Source organism: Schistocerca cancellata, chromosome 1, assembly GCF_023864275.1.
Source record: "Schistocerca cancellata isolate TAMUIC-IGC-003103 chromosome 1, iqSchCanc2.1, whole genome shotgun sequence".
Lineage (NCBI taxonomy): Eukaryota > Metazoa > Arthropoda > Insecta > Orthoptera > Acrididae > Schistocerca > Schistocerca cancellata.
In genome coordinates, this window is record NC_064626.1 from 905,079,279 (window position 1) to 905,100,088 (window position 20,810).

General features: G+C 42.5%; 1 protein-coding gene and 1 non-coding gene across 3 annotated transcripts in view; both read right to left on the bottom strand.

Annotated features, from left to right (window-relative positions):
- Positions 1 to 3,151: 3,151 nt before the first annotated feature.
- Positions 3,152 to 20,810, bottom strand: part of LOC126190952 (uncharacterized) — a 349,144-nt gene continuing 331,485 nt past the window's right edge. For both annotated transcript variants that reach the window (XM_049931608.1, XM_049931616.1), the window contains exons 8-10: positions 19,493 to 19,696; positions 11,169 to 11,336; positions 3,152 to 4,383 (exon numbers count right to left, since the gene is read on the bottom strand). In XM_049931608.1, the coding sequence (XP_049787565.1) occupies positions 3,731 to 4,383; positions 11,169 to 11,336; positions 19,493 to 19,696 (1,025 nt within the window). In that variant the 3' untranslated portion in view covers positions 3,152 to 3,730. The remainder of the gene's footprint in view (positions 4,384 to 11,168; positions 11,337 to 19,492; positions 19,697 to 20,810) is intronic.
- On the bottom strand, positions 10,751 to 10,825 carry Trnat-ugu (transfer RNA threonine (anticodon UGU)). Its single transcript has one exon. It is a non-coding gene; the product is annotated as a tRNA-Thr (tRNA).

The window sequence follows — 20,810 nt, forward strand, 5'->3', positions numbered from 1 at the left end:
AAGAACAACACGCATCAATTAAACAATCAGAGGAAAACGACATCTTAAGACAGCCACCAGAACAAGCACAAATAGAACAATAGAAATATTATTATTATTATTATTATTATTATTATTCTTCACATTTGGGTCTTATTCGATCATCAGTGGATCACGAGGGGCATTTTCTGAGTTTTTTTATAGCATTCCTTTTCGCCCACACTTTCATTCTCACAGAAATGGCTTCTTCTGCTTGTCAAACTGTCTCGGTCTTTTTGGGTTTATGTCATGACAACTTACAAGTAGTCAGTTTTCTGACTCTTACACAGTGTTGTTATTCGTGCTTGCTTCAGGTCTTACTCTATTTATCCATTGCATGGTTTCAATTTTAGATAGGTGATCTGGTTATTTCCATTCTTTTCATATTCTCGTAGAATGATAGCTTTCTTTTTTTCGTATCCTGACAGATATTGGCATATTGTTGTCTTTGTTCTTTGTGTGTTCCTTATTTAGTACAATTTGGACCTCAAATTCACCCGATTTCTTTTTGTTCTCTCTCTTCGATTTCTTAAATGGCTCTCTTTCCCTATAATGTGAGAACAGTACTTCAAGCTCAGACAGACACCGGTCTGATGACTTTGTGCCTTCGTTTTGTTTACGTTGAGAGGCATTTTTTTATTGTAGACATCGTTAGCAAACTTGAAAGTTTTTTCAGTTTTGTGACATCGAGTTTCATAACCAGAGTACTTCCTTGGATGGCTTTGCTCAGATATTTGATTGGCAAACACACTCGATTTTGTTGTTTACAAAAGCTAACAAGTGCATCTTAAATACTGGTTCTTCCTGATTTGATACGTCCGTCAATGTTATGCTCCGAATTTAGTTATCACCACTCTTGGACTAATATCTCCTCGACAACTGAAAATTAATGCGAGTCCGTCTCCTTGTCTCATTCTTATTTTAATTTCAAAACGTTCCGAAACTTCTCTTTTGATCTTAGATTTTGTACCATTAACGGTTTCACGAACAATTGCATCTGTTCTGAAGTTGGTAGTCTTTCAGAATCTGGAAGTGACTTAGGGCCCACTCACTAATAAGCTTTATTGAAATTAACTTACAAACTTTTTTGTAATAGTTTTTTTAGTGTCTGAGAATTAGTTTTAGAATTGAAATTAGTTTTGGTTACTATCTGTTTGGTTTGAAACTTGCTTGATATTCGCTAATTTTGCATTCAAGTTATTGCGCTCGGTGGAGGAGACACTGAGATGGAATTTTGTGTTAGTTATTTATTGAATTTAAGGATGCGATACGCTGTTCTGACCAGGAAAACCAAAGGTCTCCTTTACACTTACGTTTGTACTCTGCAGATCAGTTAATTAGTCAGCACTTTTTACTATACCATGCCTTACGGTTTTCAAAAATAGCGACATTCAGTCTATGGAGATCAGTGGTTGACGTACGATACCTTTATTTGTCTAAAATAATAAGTAACAAAAATAAACCAATTTTGGTCATGTCCATATATTGGTCGTCTATAAATTCTACATGTCGCAAGCTGAATTTTGATCGCTCAAAATTCACCCAACACCAGAACAGTACAGACTGTCCTCATGCAAATTCCCCAGTGGATCTTTGTCACCTCTATATCAGCCTGTTAATTTGGATATTCTGTTGCTAATATGATAATGGCTTGTTACAAGATTCCTTTCGCCACCATCTTCATTCACATGTCAAACAGACAAACTAAAATACTTTTCCCGCATTCAGCCTAAAAGTTTTTTTGTCAGTAAATGTATGACCTTACCGTTTCTCAGAAACTTGTATTAGCCTTCGCTCTTTTTTCACCACCACAGTAGACCTCTGCTGGTTCTGATGCTATCAAAGTAGCTCCTTCGCAGATACGGACTACTTGTCAATATATTTCTCAGTGACGGAGGTCATTAACTACAGATGATCTAATAATACAACTGAATGTAAATAGCTACGTAGATGGTTTCCAGGTCTTGCACAACTTACACAATCACACACCTTTTTTGATTAGTTTTCCGTTCGACTATTGCGACGTGTGTTGAACTTACACTCAGAGATTCTTACGAAATGTATTAAAACGGAACAAGTCTCCGTAATCGTTTGATCCAACGTATCAAACCACTTGAAGTATCGAGTGCAGTCATGTCGGATACTCACCACTGTAGTGTATTAACTGCAGTTAGAGGCTTACTGTCAGAAATGAGGTTGTCCAGTTTACTTGAAGATCATCTTGCAAATATGACGATTTAACGTGATCCATATAGTGCAATGAACACACAATAACCTACGTTTCCAACATTATTTGCTAAAACATTGTAAAATCTAGTGCTAATTAACATGTCGATATAAACAATGCAAGCGATGAAAGTAAATAATCTTGTGCTTTTAAATCCACTTCCAAAAGCGCCGTAGTTACAACGTAGCTTTTGGCTTCGACCACACCCATAACGAAATCGACAGTTATTTATGCACAATTAAAAACACAGACATATCTACTACAGCTTCTTTTTACTATCAAAATAAAAGACAAAGGTAGTATTTTCATTGACCTCGTGGTTTTTTTCATAGTTAGCTGATTTAGATGTATGGGATACAGTTACATATTTTAATAATTCGCTGAGGTTCCTGGGTCTATCATCGTTGTCACACCTGTGCGACCTGACGGCAAGGCTTTAAAGCTAACTCCCTGAAAGAACTGATGATTTTAAAGTGCTTTAACTGCAATTTTTTAGGGAAAGAATGTACCCATTTGTCGAGTTTCATACAGTTATTAATTTATTGTATGATCCTAGGTATATTAGAGGTCTGTGACATTTAAACACGATCACCAGACAAATTCTTATGTCTGTTGTGTATGAAGTGTAACGTAACCTGACTCAACTTCAGTTCTGTTTCATACCTGACACTATTGCCACAGCAAGAAAATATGGAACTGCTTGTCATTCTTGTTCTGTTGGCTTGAAGTGAGTCAGCAACTACTAGGGCGTGGAATGTCACCGCCTGGTCACTTAGACAGAATGTAGTCTTCCTCGCTGCTTTATACGTAGTAGACAGAGGAACGACATGTGGCATTCTGCTCCAGAGTTAGTTTGATTGATAATGTGCTTTTGAGGGTAAAGTGAGAAAAGAATAGGAGAGACAGTTCACATAATTAACAATTTGTATTTTATAACTTTTTTACAGGTCTTAGGCACGCACTAACAAGTTGTGAAAGGGAACTAATGTATATAGTTCCCTTTCTGTTAATGTTCTAGATTCAGCCTCTTTAAAGGAATGAAGTGGAAGAATTAATACAAACAGGAATGAACAATTTTGAGCTCTGCTTTAACGGCAAGAATCGCTATCTTAGTCTACAGAGATCATTTATTGGTGTCATTTTGTCCATTTCGTAGTGTTCATTTTAGTGTAATTTAAAATAACTTTATTGTCAAACACATTTTTACCTAACTAAAAGTTTATATACAACAAGTTATGTTACAATATGTCACAGGAATACTGAACAACGAAACGTTGCTGTGTCAGAGTTTACTGGTCAGAATGCACGCCACATGGCCTAGCAGTCACATTTCTTAAAAACAGTGATCTCCAGTTCTCCGTACAAGTCCTTCACTTGAACGAGCGCAGTCTCTCTAAAGTTTCATTCCCCTGCTCGCACCGACACATACAGCTAAGCGCAACGGCGGCGGCTATTCTTGCTCCAGTTGGGCCGCGTCCTTCAACACTATTTCGCGTCGCCTTCCGCGCCCGGGGGCGTAGCTTCTGCTGCTGCGGCAGTCTTCGCGTCTTCCTCGGTGGTGTCGCCCTCTTTGGTGCTAGCGGGTGATCCGCTGCTCTCTTCATCCTTAACCTTCTTCGGACTTTCAGACTCTTCCGGCGGCTGCTCGTCAGCTCGATCTTCACTTTTGTTCTCGTCAACCTCATTGGGCTTCTCCTTCACGTCACTACACTGCTCGGTGGCGCTCTGTCCCTCCGTATCTTCGTAAGCGTGGTTGACGTTCCAACCGGCAGCAGCAGGCGCCGTCGTGTCGAAGTTGGCAGCAGCTATGCTCGCATTCACCACCTCATTGGCGGAGTAACTTTTGGACGTGTCCTTGTTGATTGGGGAAGTCTCGATGGCGAAAGCGCCCGCTTCCTTGTTCTTGTTCTTGTTCTTTTTGGATTTCCCAAATCCTTTTTCTCCACCGTCCATGAACTTTATCTTGTCCTTGATGATGTCGTTACCCTCGACCTGCGGCCGGCGGCGCAGGTAGAACTTGTTGAAGAAGAAGTAGAAGGTGCCCACGACGGCGCACATCGCGGCGAACACCTGGTAAGTGGGTCGCGCCCCGATCCCCTTCATCAGGTAACCGCCCACCAGGCTGCCAGCTCCCTTGCCTGCGGAAACAAACCAAGAGTCACAAAAAACACTTTTGTATGTGTGATTTCGTTGGCTCAAAAATATGCTGGGTGGTCAGAAACAACCTCAAAAGCTTGCAAAGGCGTTCCAGGGTAGGTTGTGCCGACAAATGATCCTTTAGAATAAAATCTATACGTTGCACCGTTTCCGCAGTAATTACCATGAATGTAGCCAGTCAGGCCGTTGCGCGCGCAAATTCAAGCACCCTGCCAGATACAACTAGAGCCATTTGTTCTCAAAGCGTAGATGATAGAGCACGAGACTACTCAACCTTCGACTCAGGTTCCATCCTTACTAACACCCCATTACCCAGTTTTTGTACCGCCCTCTTGATGGGATTTAGGAAACCCAACGGGCCGCTTGAGTCTGTGCGCGCAACGGCCTGATTGAAGCGGCGCAACGTATCTAATTTATTCTTAGCATTAACTTATCAGCGCAACCAAACCTGCAACACCCTTACAAGTTTTCAAACTGTTTCTGGCCACTCTGTACAATTTCAGGTCATTTCAGTAAATTCTGAGCATCATGTGTGTTCAAAACAGAAGTGTGACCACATAATTATGTAAATCGATGAAAGTAAATTTATGGAAAATTTCTAAATACGTTGCTGCAGAATTATGACGTTGATTAGATGCGTAACTGGAGTAACTTAGAGATACTCGATCGAATTGGGACGATAAGAAATTTGTGACACACCTTTACGAAAATAAGAGATCGGCTGACAGGACTCGTCCTGAGGTATCAAAGCTATGGAGGGAATTTGGTTGATAGTAATTGCAGGGGAGAGCAAGGCTTAACCACAGTATGCAAAAGTTCAAAAAATGGTTCAAATGTCTCTGAGCACTATGGGACTTAACTTCTGAGGTCATCAGTCCCCTAGAATTTAGAACTACTTAAACCTAACTAACCTAAGGACAGCACACACATCCATGCCCGAGGCAGGATTCGAACCTGCGACCGTAGCGGTCGCGCGGTTGCAGACTGTAGCGCCTAGAACCGCTCGGCCACTCCAGCCGGCTGCAGAAGTTCAAATACAGAAGAGTTTTCAGTAGTGACGTGGAGACAAAGGAGCTTGTACAGAATATTTTAGCGTGGAAAGCCGTTAAGTAGTCTCCGGAATTAAGACCCCAAAAACATCAAATTGTTCATTTCCTTTTCTTTCTACCTTCACGATACTTTCTTGTACAACTTCGTTGAGAGTCTGATCGTATAAATATTACTGCTAACATAATATCTAATTGTTGGCGATGATAATAGAGGCAACTTTAAAGAGTTGATTCAGAATTATTTATAATGTTCAATATCTTGAGAAAAACTACACAATTGGTAATCTGTCATTTCTCTCTTCCGCGAAGTGAGTGAGAGGAATAAACGGTATACTGTCCCAAGTTAATAAGTGTGACACTAACGAAACTGCTCACCCGAAGAGCCGAAGAAGTTGACAGAAGCTTCGTATGCTACGTTCTGGTGACTGCCTTTGCGACCGAGATTTAAACAGGAAAAACGTGACAGGTATTCTTTCCATTTGCGAGTACAAGCAACAAACTACGCACAAGAGATAATATTTCATTATTTTTATCATAATTAAAACTCCGACTTAACATTATATTGCCAGCAGTTATTTCATGTACTTTTCTATGGAGTTTTCATGGAAGTAAGTACATCTTCTTTCGCATATAAAGTTTTTTTTTTTAATTGCTGTAACTGCTGTAATTTCATAGGTCAATGACCAGAAAATTTTGGATAACGGTCGAAAAACAGATTTTTAGAATGTAACTCATTTTAAACCAAACTTATTCTCGAGGAAGTGTGATATTTTGATGTTCAACGTACGTTTTGGATTTAAGCATGGATACTGTTAAAATGGCCTAAGCGAAAATTATTATTATTTAGTAATAGCTATAGGAAAAAAATTATGCAAAAATTTTATCTGTACCTAAGGAATACCTTTCAACTCTAGAAATATGCATTTTAAGTGCTTGCCGGAACGACACACTATTTCCGTAACATTTCCTGTCGTGTTGCAAACTTATTGCTTGCTTACTGAATTGCTAATTGTGGTAACAGCATAGCGACTTTACAACTCTTGTGAAAGATTATTACGAGAGGCACGAGTCTCTCTTCTTAATTTACGACAGTGACCTTGGCTAGGGGTCTGCAGTACGTGACGGAGGATGTACTAACTACCGTTAGGTTGACGAATGGGTAGTTTGCTACAAGTGCCCTATTACGACCTGCAGGAGCGGGAAGTCGACAACAGAGGCACGTTCCGGAGAAGCTGCCCGCCCGCTGGCATCAAAAGCAAACACGCACCATCTTGACGCTGAAGAACAGAAGCAGCGTTTCTATGCTTCGCGAGACAGAATATTAATATAATTTGGAGCGTAAAGTTTCTGTGAACCAAAATGGCGGCCCCGTCGTTCGTCGCCCGTCTCTCAAACACGCCACTGCTATCAAGAAATTCCTTCAACTTTTGCAGTTACTGTGATAAACGTACGAGAAGAACGTATGTGCAAATGCCTAAATTCACAGAAAAACGCGGAATGGGTATGTTATCAGGGATAAAAGTGGTAAGAACTGTAAATTTTCGCACTGGTAGCTTGCACAGTTATTTTCATGACTCACCACAATTACACGAAATCCCTTTAGTGCAAAGTCAGTGACAGTATAATCAGTTGTGCAAAATCTGTATTCCCATCGAAATTATTCACACACACACACACACACACACACACACACACACACACACACACACACACACACACACACACTATAACTGAGCCTTGTTTTGGCGTTCTTTTGTTTCCAAATGTCTTAATACCAGCCACAAGGTTCAGGTATCTCCATTTTCTATGAAGCTCCAAGTCCTGTAGTTCCACACTGCACTGCCTCCTACATAGAGACTGGTATTTCGTTGGAACTATGTAGTACACATGCAACACAACTTGTTATAAGATCCATATGATTCATCATCAGTGGGAACACTTTTATTCCGTTATTAATAATGGCATTGTAGCTATACTACACCATTTTCTTCATTTTGTTACCTGTGTCAGTATTTTGTTCTACAATGGCCACATTACAGAACTGAAAGCAAGTTGAACTTGCTTTAGGGAATCTAATTTTGGCAATAAATTTTGTATAACTTCCTATATGACGAAAACGTAAGCGAAAGCACTTTTTTTTAAAAAAAAAAGTGTACATGGAGAAAGACGAATAGTGCAGAAGCTCTAACTATTAATATTAATGTCAGTGTGATGTATCCACTAGCAATCCCAAAGGAGTAGCAAAATCTGTGAGTGACAAGAAATAAAAACTACTTTTGCTTCGGTTGGATCTGAACAACAATAATAAATATAAATATCTAGGCAGTTATTTCTTAGGTAAGTAGGAGCTTCAACCTGCCTAAGCAGGAGGAACATATCAAGGAAGATTTATAAAAATTCATACATATTTTACTTTCTGAAATAATATCTTACTGAACGGAAATTATTCCTCATAAATCAATTGCAACTTTTTAAAAATTTTTTCGTACAATCTGTTTCTAGTTATTTCACAAAGGTAGCGTCCGTGGCGGATAGGAGCTCTGCATCAGTAAAACATTGCTGATCTATCAGCTGAATCTTAATTTTTGGAGGCATATATATTCAAGTCAGTTAACTGCAGGAGTATAGAGAAGATCAAAATCACTAAGACTATTGATTGCAGTTACAATATCACCACAATTTTGTTTTGCAGTGTGTTTTCTGATTGAAAAAATAATTACCGAGTTTCAGTTCCGTGCGCAGGAGATTGGGCAGAGGGGGTGTTTGTGGCTACCACTATCTCTGCAAACAGAGTTACACTTCGTAACGCTTACCACTTCCCAGTGATTGTGTTTTAAGAGGTGAAGAAAATAGTCTTAATTCCTTAATTCAGAGTCCGAGCTATCGGCACTGCTATTGTTGAAACCTCATCTTGAAACTTTCAATTCATGTTTTGCCATTTGTTTGGAATATCTTAGTTATAAGGGATGTTCACTACTACGTGATATACTACTCCGCTTTATTGTATATTGGTGAAACATTTTGCAGCTACCTTTCGCAATATTTGTAGCTAACTGATCCTCGTGGAAAATGTGATGTGATGCAGTGTGGCTTATACCCAGCTGAGTAACACCTGTCACGTTGTGATCACGAGCCGAATGTGTGGGTGATAATGTGAACGACCGTTTTCTCATCTCCAAGTGGCTGTCCAAAGCATGCCTTTACAAGTGTTTAAGTGTTGCCTTTCCTGACCTTTGATTGACTAAAGTCGATAACAGATTTCAGAATAGCTTTACAGCAAGTTCGTGGCGACTGTTCGTAGAATGAGGTCTCTCTGCGCAGGAGTATGCGCTGGGATCATGCTCTGACGACTACACAATGTCGACCGACTGCCGTATCATCCTCTTCATGCGGCGTCACGCAGATGCAATATGGGGAGCCATGTGACCAGCACATCGCTTTTCCGGCCGTTCGCTTCTTTTCAGACGTTTGAGACACTACTCATTCAAGTTGTCTCTCAATTGTCATCAGGAGGTTGAGTGCAGTCCGTCATAGTCCTCCCACTAAGGAAAAATACCTTTAGTTCTGCAAGGTTCTCAGGAGACCTTCTGTGAAGTTTGGAAGGTAGGGGACGAGGTACTGGTGGAATTAAAGCTGTGAGGACGGGGCGTGAGTCGTGCTTGGGTAGCTCAGTTGGTAGAGCACTTGCCCGCGAAAGGCAAATGTCCCGAGTTCGAGTCTCGGTCCGGCACACAGTTTTAATCTGCCAGGAAGTTTCAAGATATCTTTAAGTTTCGGCAATTCAATCTGGGTCGTTCACATGAGAGAGAGACGAGCTGGACACTCGGCTACGGAAGCTAACAGCATAGTGCGACAGCGCTTTTTTATTCAAACTTGATCTTGTTTAAGAACTACAGTACGATTTTGACAAAAACTTAATGGCACACATTGCACCATGGCAATAAAAGTGTTGTGGCGTCCTTCAAAAATCCTAAATCTTTATTACAGTCAGGACGGGTATGGTCAACGGCCCTACGACTGTGTCAAGTCTCGCGAAATGTACACAATTAGATTAAGTGGCAAGACTGGAAAGAATCTTGTTTCATGATTCTGCTTACTTAAACTGTAGGCCCAGGACACATAAGATTATTTAAAATTTCTCCTAATTAGCATAATAGCAGTAAAGATTCTACAAGTTATTTACATCTGAAAAGAACATCTGAAAATTAAGATCTTGAAACAACACAACAAATGGACATGGCACATTAGTAATTGGGCCGCAGGAAAAACAAGCAAGCCGAAACGAAAGATTTCACTTGGAATGAGTTCGGCCAAAAACTACGCGACGAGACAAAAAGTTGCTTTGCTCACATCGTCCATCAGTAATGTTAGTTCAGCCTGCATGAAATGAAGTTGCATTTTCTTAGCAATGAATAATCACTCACGTGTTAAAGAGAAGTTGAATTAACAAAATGAAACTAAGTGAACCCCGCGCTTCCACAATTTCCATGAGGCCTGACAAATCGGTTCGTGCCTAGCGTGGTGTTTGGCACAGCCACGCTTGCCAAATTAAACATTCGCCACCGTAGAGCAGACGCTGCTCCAGCACTGCTTCCAGAAGCAAGCGTCCGCGCCCTCAGGATTGGACACCAGGACTGAGGAATGGCCGCCAACGCCCCTTCTGCCCCATTCTGAGTTCCGCACCAGAATGTGCTTCCAAATTCTGATTTGATATTATCAGGGAAACAGATTTTAATGTGCGGTATCATTCCCTGTGTCTCTAGTAAAGCCAACCAATGCCCTTGAACAGTGCAAGGAGATCTTTTACCACTGCTTTGCTAGACAATTTCTTCATGTCTGGTTGATCCGAATAGTCTGTTTTTTAATCTCCAATGCCTCGCATTCGAAGATCAAACGTCATGCGGTTTCCTCGCAGTCAGTTAATTGACAGACCCCAATTCACCCTCTTGTTTCAAGATGAGTAGATAGGACTTTTGCAACATGTGCCTGGAGAGGACACTTCCGACTGCAACGCGCATGTGAAACTTTAGACTTCAGTCCAGTCCACATCACGTTTTCCGGAGTAATTTCGGTTGGAGATGCACTTTCTATAAATAGTTATATGTAGATAAAGGTGCAGATGAACTCCATCCAGTCGAACACACTACTCTGTTACCTTTCACTCCAAGTAAGTCATTTGGGTTTCTCAGACAATTTGTAATGTGCTGAGCAGACTAAATATTACGGCGAAATTATAAGAATCAAGACCCTAAGCTGTCGACAGGCGTTGATATACATCAACGGGGCAGTTGAAAATGTGTGCCCCGACCGGGACTCGAACCTGGGATCTCCTGCTTACAGGGCAGACGCTCTGTCCATCTGAGCCACCGAGGGCACAGAAGATAGTGCAACTGCAGAGGGATTTATCCCTTGCACGATCCCCGTGAGATCCACATTCCCAACTTAATGTCCACAGACTACATTCGTAGTGCCCCTGCCCATTACACTCATTACTCGCGGCAGACGATCTTACCGAGTCCCGTAAGAGTTCGGGCAATGCGTGTGCATCCAGCATAGAAGAAGGTCAAAGGTCGGTGAGCCTTACCTATATATAAAGATGGTATATGTCCGAAAGAACAGATATCATCTCCATATAAATATTACGGCGGTTTCCATAGGCAACCGTCGAACCGTCTCAGCGTGACAGCAGCGCTCAGGAGCGAGAGCTGGACACTTACCGACTCCGAAGTAGAGTCCGCCGAGCAGCCCCTGGATGCTGGTGTCTGTGGTGGTGGTGGACAGCTTGGCGGCGTACGTCACGGCCGCCGTGAACGACAGCGAGCTGGTCACGCTCTCCATCGCCTCGAAGATGAGGCACAGCCACGGGTTGTAGATCAGTGAGTAGCCTGTGGGCAGAACGCAAACCGGCCGTCACAGCACGCACAGTGGGCAGCTGGCGCTTTCCATACCTCGCGCAATGAGGGTCCTAACCCTTCTAAAATCAACACTTTATTACCATTTTCGTAAAGGAAAAGGAAATGTCATGATTCATACAGGAAAGCAGCGTCATTAAATCGTGTGGTCTTAAACGAAAATACTAACTTAAAATAAAGGGTGAGTGTCCAGTATTTCCCTGTTTACAAAAACTGCTAAATATAATTAGGCGGCAGCTTAACCCAAACCATACTTTTTGCTATAAAATGTCAGATGTGCTCCGTTTGTTGCCTGTCGGACGTCTAGGCGGCACGCAGTTGCTACCCCCGTCACCACTTCCACATCATATCGTATTCGTGAATTAAGAGATTGCACATCAGGAACTGGTGGACTGAACAAAGCCTTAACGTGAGCTCACAAAAAAAGTTAAGGAGGATTATGTCCGGTGAGCATAGTGCCCATAATGTTTGACCTCCTCTGCCGTTCCATCTGTCTGTAAAGGTTGCACCCAAGATCTGGCGAACAAGTAACACTCAGTGTGGAAGTGCACATCCTGTTTAAACTCTGTACATCGATGAAATTTTTATACAGATGCTTTCAGAGCACATGAACTTCTAGTTAAGCTACCGTTCACATACGGGGCAGCGCTTCTATAAAACCTTCGCGAGTTAAGCTGTCTTATGTAACAAACCGGGTAGATGTATCTAACGCAGCTCCATAAAAATAAATCTTTGCAATGAAGGTAAGACAGTGTTCGACTTGTACATTCAATATTTTACTGCATTTTTCATATGAAATACAATCCATTGTGTACAAAACGAACTATCAGTTGAGATGCACTAGTTCACTTTACATTATTAGTGATAATACTTCATACACATGGTGAGTCGCGTAAGACATAACTCTTTCTTCGTGATAGTTTTGAGATACTGAAATGAGGTTGACACACAATGTGCAGAGGGGAGACTAATTTCTTCTGTGTTTAATCCTCTTAACCGAGACTTAATAGGACTATCTACATCTACATCTGCATCCATACTCCGCAAGCCACCAGTCGGTGTGTGGCGGAGGGTACCTTGAGTACCTCTATCTGTTCTCCCTTCTATTCCAGTCTCGTATTGTTCGTGGAAAGAAATATTGTCGGTATGCCTCTGTGTGGGCTCTAATCTCTCTGATTTTAACCTCATAGTCTCTTCGCCAGATGTACGTAGGAGGGAGTAATATACTGCTCGACTCCTCGGTGAAGGTATCTTCTCGAAACTTCAACAAAAGCCCGTACCGAGATACTGAGTGTCTCTCCTGTAGAGTCTTCCACTGGAGTTTATCATCTCCGTAACGCTTTCGCGATTAGTAAATGATCCTGCAACGAAGCACGCTGCTCTCCGTTGGATCTTCTCTATCTCTTCTATCAACCCTATCTGGTACGGATCCCACACTGCTGAGCAATATTCAAGCAGTGGGCGAACAAGTGTACTGTAACCTACTTCCTTTGTTTTCGGATTGCATTTCCTTAGGATAATGCACATTTTAACGCCATTTGAAAGACGAGCAGTGTATGAACGCTTGTTAATTCTTGCGTTCAACCTTTTCGAAAAAAATCCCAAAAATTTTCTGAAATTGAAAGCCAATGTGGCCGGAACCGGTAATTACGGTGCCAGCTAAACACCGCCAGGCCCCGGCGTTGTATCAAGTTTTGCGGCGGTTTGTTTATCGCCACGATAGCTGTACCTTTAAGATACGCTAGCATCGACATACTATTTCAGAGGATTCGGTTAGGTTATCGCTGGACGATGGAGTGGTAAATAGAGACCAGTTCTTTCAAGAGATTTGACGGAGTGGATTTACGTTTGGAAACCGTTACATATCGACATCCCGCTAAGCTACGGCTTATGGAGACACCCAAACTCTTTACTTTACTGCTAAATACTCTCTTCTTAATTAATAATAATATGCTATAAAACTTTTTCCGGTTTACTGAACCGTTAATGAAATACAGAAGATGTGCACCAACGTCGGAGAGGCTCAGTATTACGAAGTGCGTAAATCCTTGCTTCTGGACTCAGTTCATCTGTTCGGCCATTAACAATTTCGATTACATGCGTTCTCAGAGCCCTCTGTCTTGAGAACGGAGGGCTACGCAATACTCGCTTTATGATGTCTGAGTGACGGACACTGGTGCGCATGTGACAACTGGACAAGTTTAATGTGACAGAATACAGCATTTAGAACGCCGCAGGGCAATTTGCTTCAGGTATGACAACACTGCCTTTCCCACAATTAAAGCGCGCTCTAAAATCACGTCCAGCTGACATTAACGTCTTCCGCCCTCGACAGCAGTGGCAAAAAGATAGTTGACAAGTCCTGCATTTAAGAAAATTATGGGAAAAAATTTAATACTAACGTCCTCGAAGCAATAATACAGACACTTATATGGCAGCTTATGAAGAAAATAACTTTGCACTGACGTTGGCTGAAGTCATCACGCCCAAAACTGGCGTGTGTGAGATAGTAGAGGGCTAACCATTTGTGTTTTTTCCGAATTCTTTGTGGCTAGACGCTCAACGTTTCGTTATAAAACATTAACAACTGAAGGTAACAAGCAAAACTCGTCCCATATTCACAAAAAAAAAAGAAAAAAGATATGAGCTTATGGCATCGTTGCCCTGGAGCCCCATCCGGCAAAGTTCGGCCGCCAAGTGCAAGTCTTATTTCAGTCTAGGCCACATTGGTCGACTTGCATGCAGGTAATGAGGATGAAATGATCAGGATAACACAACACCCAGTCCTCGAGCGGAGAAAATCTCGAGCCCGGCTGGGAATCAATCCCTGGTCCGCTTGCGTGGGAGGTTAGCACGTTACCACCCAGATACGCAGGCGGACAAGCCCAAAAAATTCCTTTACCTCAGATTGCGGAATGGTAGCAGATGAAAGCTGTCCTGTTTCTTGTCACAATTATTTTGGAAATCTTGCTATGCCAAATTAACGGGAGTCGTGTGAAAAGTAGCTTCCAGTGCAACAGAAAAAGTTATTAACAGTAATAGTAATAATTTAATAATGCAAATTAGATCTTTGCTCAAATTTCCTACACTACTTTCTGTGTTTCAAACAATTACTCGTCATGAAAATTTTCCGCATATGGTAACTAGTTTATCACCATAGGGTTCCAAGTGTACTGATGCATCCATCCTTCTCCTGGTTCCCTCGGTTCTGAACTGAATTCTTGTTCACACATTGACGGATTAAATTGCTCGTGATTTAATTTTTCTACCCGGGTCAGTCGCGTAACGTACACTTGCAAACTGCTTGAACAAGGCATTCGAAGGTCGTTTCTATTAAGTTTTCGTTTATAAATAGCTGTGCCATATCTTTCACAGCTGATTAACTCAAATAACGAATGTTTCCAGCCAATCACGCGATGCATAGCCATATCTGTAGAGACCTAAAATACAGCCCAGATTTAATCAAAGTGAATCACGTTTAGGATGACTTTTCGTAATTCCAGTTAATCCTCAGGAAGTCATCTTATTGGAAGTTATATATTTTAAATGTGATCGAGTCATGTTTGTCGGGTATGCGCGTAAGAGAAGTCCAGAAGAACAGGTTATGATACCACAAGGTCCCTTAAGTATGACGTCAACGTGAAATAACAAGTCACTGATGGTAGGTTGTAACACTAGCAATGGAGGCTATATAAAGAGTGCGAGGGGGAACGCGGCAAACAGTGCAATTGTTGTAATGTGGAAACGGAGAAATTTATCTCATGTCCAAAAAAACATTGTCATTGGCTTTCGGGCCATTGGTGCAAACACTTCTGAAACGGCTAAGTTTGTAAACTGATCGCGTGCCGCTGTGGTTAAAGTATACCGTGCGTGGCAAAAACGCGCTTTCTAAGAGAAGACCCGAGCCAGCTTGTGCACAACGGGCCATAAATGACAAGGGGTAAACGCTGGCTGTGGAGATGTGTTCAGATGAACAGGCGTGCAACTGTTGAGCAACTACCACCCTGGTGAACCAAGGGGGCTACCAACAACGTCTCAACGACTGTTCGGCAAACGTTGCTACGTACAGGCCACCGTAGTAAGCTTCTCATTATTTTACCTACGCTCACTGCTGTTCATCAACGATGAACACTGGATGTACAAGCCATTACCGCAACTTTACGTCTACCGAACGGCGATAGGTCTCTCTTTCAGATGAATCGTATTTTATGCTCCCTCGGATAGATGATCGCTGGCTTGTACGGCGTGAAACGTGTGAAATCAAACTCCCTGCATCAATCATCGTTAGCGTCCATGTCGGAGTGGGGAGCTTTGTGGTCTGAGGAATGTTTTCTTTGCTTTCCCTGGGTGATCTCGTCATTCTGGAAGACACAGTGGATCCACAACAAGTATGCATCTATCGTCGATGACCTTGTCCAGACCTACACGTAGTCTGGTTTTTCTTGGCACGATGGCATCTACCAGCAGGACAATGCAACCTGTCGCACAGCTCGCAGTGTATGTGCTTGGTTCGAGGAACACCAGGGTGAGTTTATCGTGCTCCCCTGGCATTCAAACTCGCCGCGTTCAAATCCAATCGAGAATCAACAGGACCACCTCGACTGTGCTGTTCTCGTCATGGATCCTCAACCGATAAACCAGCGCAGCTGGCCACAGTTCTGGAGCCAGCATGACTCCACGTCCTTGTCGGTACCTTTCAGAATCTTACTGCCACTCTTCCTTCACGTCCCGCAGCTCTTCGTGCTGCAAAAGGTGCTTATTCAGGCGTTTGACAGGTGGTGACAATGTGACTGGACAGAGTATATTCCTTAAGGCCAATTACTGAAACATTACGAAATCTGTTAATCGCTATCGTTTCTACACAAATCACTTTTGCCGTGAATAAGCTAAACAGTACTCTTACAAGTAAACAGAAAACTGCTTACTGCTTTCGATAGCTCAGAGAAATGCAACGGCTGGAAAATGGTTGGAGAGTAACATTATCAAAACTTCCATTTCATTCAACTTCAGGCAAAGGTCTTTGAACAATTGACATAAAGTACTGCTCCAATGTGAGAGAGTACTTTGTCGTACTGCTTTCACTGTACTAATACCAAGAATATTTATTCAGTGTCCAATTCATGTGATAACTTCGCTTGGGAAATATTGATGTTGATTCAGTCAGTGATGTGACAATGTTTCATATAATTGGCTGCAAAGTGGAACTAATCCACGGCAAATGAAACAATACTAGACTGCCAAGATTCATCTGTCCAATATCTGCACGCAGTTTAGCGCACGGAAAGTCCTTCCACTTTAAAAACAGAGAATATAACGTTATAACGGCTCCTTCATTAGGTATTGCTAACGGACACTTATGTGGTGTTGCTGAATCCGATGTTAGCTTCTTTCAGAAGAAGTTTTCCTTTCCCAAGATTTCCCGACAAGGCAACTACTTGCGCTGGTTGGTTAGTAATCACTAGATCGTGTGACGATATCCTTCGTTGAACACTATTCTTCCGGTAGCAACCCACACAGGTGGGTCCTGTCCTTGGGTTGATCAGTAGACAATAAGTATTGCCATTTTTCGCCATTTATTTTATCCTCCATGTTTACTCTCCTTTCACTCCTGCAAACGACAATATCAACAGAAACTTAGATTCCAGAAGCAATACGATATGAAGAAAGATGTCAAACATTTTAGCACGTTAGAATTTCACCTTGTTCCATAATACGAAACTGAATCGCAAAATTTGTGTTGGAACTTGCGACTAAGGGTAATAACGTGTTCTGTCCGGACAACACAGTTTGATAAGGCTACTACACAATGATATAACGTGGTCACCCCTAATATTTCATGAACGAGTGAGGAGATCAAAAAGAAGTTTTGAACAAGGGACCATCAGAGTCCATAAGTGACATTCTGCACCGTCACTGTTCATTTTAATGTTTTTACTTTAAAATCTAGAGTGAGACTTTACTAACGAGATTCCATTGATCACCAATAGCGGTGACAAGTGACAAAAAAGCGGTAATATTTCTCTATACTCGCCTCATAAAAATGAGGAAATGCTCTGAAAGTTAAGGGAAAGGCCCGAGGCAAAGCTAATTGGATTATTTGATTCCTTCACATCCACATTCAAAATATTTCCCCTTCGCTATAACAGAAGAAACAATTTTCATTTCTTTACAGCAATTTCAATTCCGACGAGATTCGCTTCTTAAAAGCATCTTCTGTGTGATGTTTACAATATTTTACTATTTTTTTCTGTTTTACAAAATAATTATGTATTTAAAAAGTTCGTGACTTCAATTTTGGTTGAAGTAATAGTGTACTCCCAATTCATATAATTGTCGTAGATTGTGACTTTTTTTCCGTTTCTTCCGTGACGTAAGAAAAAAAAGATTCTACGGAAAGGAGGACTAACCTAAACTTCTTTCCCATTTACATTCGTAGAATGTTTTAACCAAAACATTGGGAGCATTATATGCGTGTACTCTTCTTTCCCAGAACTCCAAAGTGTCATTACAAGATACATCATCCTAATTCAGAAGACGATTTTTTCTCACATCTCTGATAATTTTTTTCAGCGCCCCCCTAAGATTTTGTGAGATGTTAAGGATGCACAAATAAATTTTTGGATTCAGTCGCTATTCCGCTTTCGTCGCGAACAACTACACTACTGTCCATTAAAATTGCTACACCACGAAGATGACGTGCTACAGACGCGAAATTTAACCGACAGGAAGAGGATGCTGTGATATGCAAATGATTAACTTTTCAGAGCATTCACACAAGGTTGGCGCCGGTGGCGACACCTACAACGTGCTGACATGAGGAAAGTTTCCAATCGATTTCTCATACAGAAACAGCAGTTGACTGACGTTGCCAGGTGAAACGTTGTTGTGATGCCTCGTGTAAGGAGGAGAAATGCGTACCATCACGTTTCTGACTTTGATGAAGGTCGGATTGTAGCCTATCGCGATTGTGGTTTATCGTATAGCGACATTGCTGCTCGCGTTGCTCGAGATCCAATGACTGTTAGCAGAATAAGGAATCGGTGGGTTCAGGAGGGTAATACAGAACGCCGTGCTGGATCCCAACGGCCTCGTATCACTAGCAGTCGAGATGACAGGCATCCTATTCGCATGGCTGTAACGGATCGTGCAGCCACGTCTCGATCCCTGAGACAACAGATGGGGACGTTTGCAAGACGATAACCATCTGCACGTACAATTCGACGACGTTTGCAGCAGCATGCACTATCAGCTCTGAGACCATGACTGCGGTTACCCTTGACGCTGCATCACAGACAGGAGCGCCTGCGATGGTGTACTCAACGACGAACCTGGGTGCACAATTGGCAAAACGTCATTTTTTCGGATGAATCCAGGTTCTGTTTACAGCATTATGATGGTCGCATCCGTGTTTGGCTACATCGCGGTGAACGCACATAGGAAGCGTGTATTCGTCATCGCCATACTGGCATATAACCCGGAGTGATGGTATCGGGTGCCTTTGGTTACACGTCTCGGTCACCTTTTGTTCGCATTGACGGCACTTTGAACAGTGAATGTTACATTTCAGATATGTTGCGACCCGTGGCTCTACCCTTCATTCGATCCCGGTGAAACCCTACATTTCAGCAGGATAATGCACGACCGCATGTTGCAGGTCCTGTACGGGCCTTTCTGGATACAGAAAATTTCCGACTGCCGCCCTGGCCAGCACATTCTCCAGATTTCTCACCAATTGAAAACGTCTGGTAAATGGTGGCCGAGCAACTGGCTCGTCACAATACCCCAGTCACTACTCTTGATGAACTGTGGTATCGTGTTGAAGCTGCATGGGCAGCTGTACCTGTACACGACATCCAAGCTCTGTTTGACTCAATGCCCAGGCGTATCAAGGCCGTTATTACGGCCAGAGGTGGTTAATCTGGGTATTGATTTCTCAGGATCTATGCACCCAAATTGCGTGAAAATGTAATCACATATCAGTTCTAGTATAATATAATTGTACAATGAATACCCGTTTATCATCTGCATTTCTTCTTGGTGTAGCAATTTTAATGGCCAGGCCAGTAGTCTAAGTATTCCTTGAGCTCCCGTGTTGTGAATTCAGCGTGACAGAGCCGCGCGGCACTAACCGAAGAGCCTGATGGCATAGAAGACGAATCCGATGAAGAGCACGTTTGCGTGCCCGATGGACTCGATGATGGGTCCCGAGAGCACTAGCAGCGGGATGCCGGCCAGCCCGGCCACGGTGATGGTGACGCCCATCAGCGAGCGGGAGCCGCCCAGGTCCTGCAGCAGCCAGAACAGGAAGCTCTCGATGTAGCCCCACGCCGTGCCTGCAACACCACCACAAGGCCACGTCACGTTGTGAACAATTTAACACAGGTGTACTATCTAAATTGTAAATACGAGGGGGGCGATCAATAATAATGCAACACTTTTCTTTCTGAAAGCAGGTTAGTTTTATTGAGGATTCCAACACACATTATTCCCCACTCTTTTGGGTACAAAACCGTATTTTCCATAGTATTCTCCGTTCAATGCGACGGCTTTACGCCACCTTACTGACGGTGCTTGCACGCCCGCAAGGTACCACTCCACTGTGTAACGGAACTGAAATCATGGTGGGCTGACAGTAATTTGGAGCCCGCGCGTCGGAAACGGGCGCGCTTGTGTGAGACTGCCAGGGAGTACACCCTGATGCCATCTTTTGGCGAAACTGGGAATTAGCGCTACCTGTCAGACAATGCACTAAGCTCTCGGAGTCAAATGTATTCTTTTTCTTGGTAATTATAAGTTATTACTATATAATTTAATGTTGTAAAACGCTAGTAGTAAATCATTATGACTGGTATGAACTCCAGGGTAATAAATATAAATATTCTTAAATACTAAATGATTTCGGTAAAAAGGTGGTAGGGGAACGCCCCCACTCTTGGTGATACGAGTGTAGCTAGGGGTAGCTGGAGACACAGGGACTGAACAATGGAATGGCCTGGGGAGTGTTGACGTGATCGGACGTGCGTAACTGTGCTCACGCAAAAGTGATTGTGCAACAGAGAAGAGGCGAATATCGTCGCCGTTTTTGGAGTGAAATGCGACGAATGGTTGTTGAAGCCGCCTCTATGCCACTGGGGCTGATTGTAAGAGTTCCTGCGCCCAGATTTTATGGCGGATGGGCAGTAGCTTATACGAGCGCTACAGCTCGTAGTTCCAGCCGCCATTAAGGGCATGAGGCGTGAAGAGCTGCGTTAGCCACATGCATCGCATCACCAGCACCGACTGCTTGCAATTGTTAAGTCGAACTTTGTATACATGTAAAAGGAGAATACCAGTTTTCTTTTATGCAAGTGCAGAGGACAGAATATAGTAATGAGTAAAATTACGACGCATGTTGTTCATTGTAAAGTGTAGTAACCTCAAACATAGTATAGTGAAATCAGACTGAGG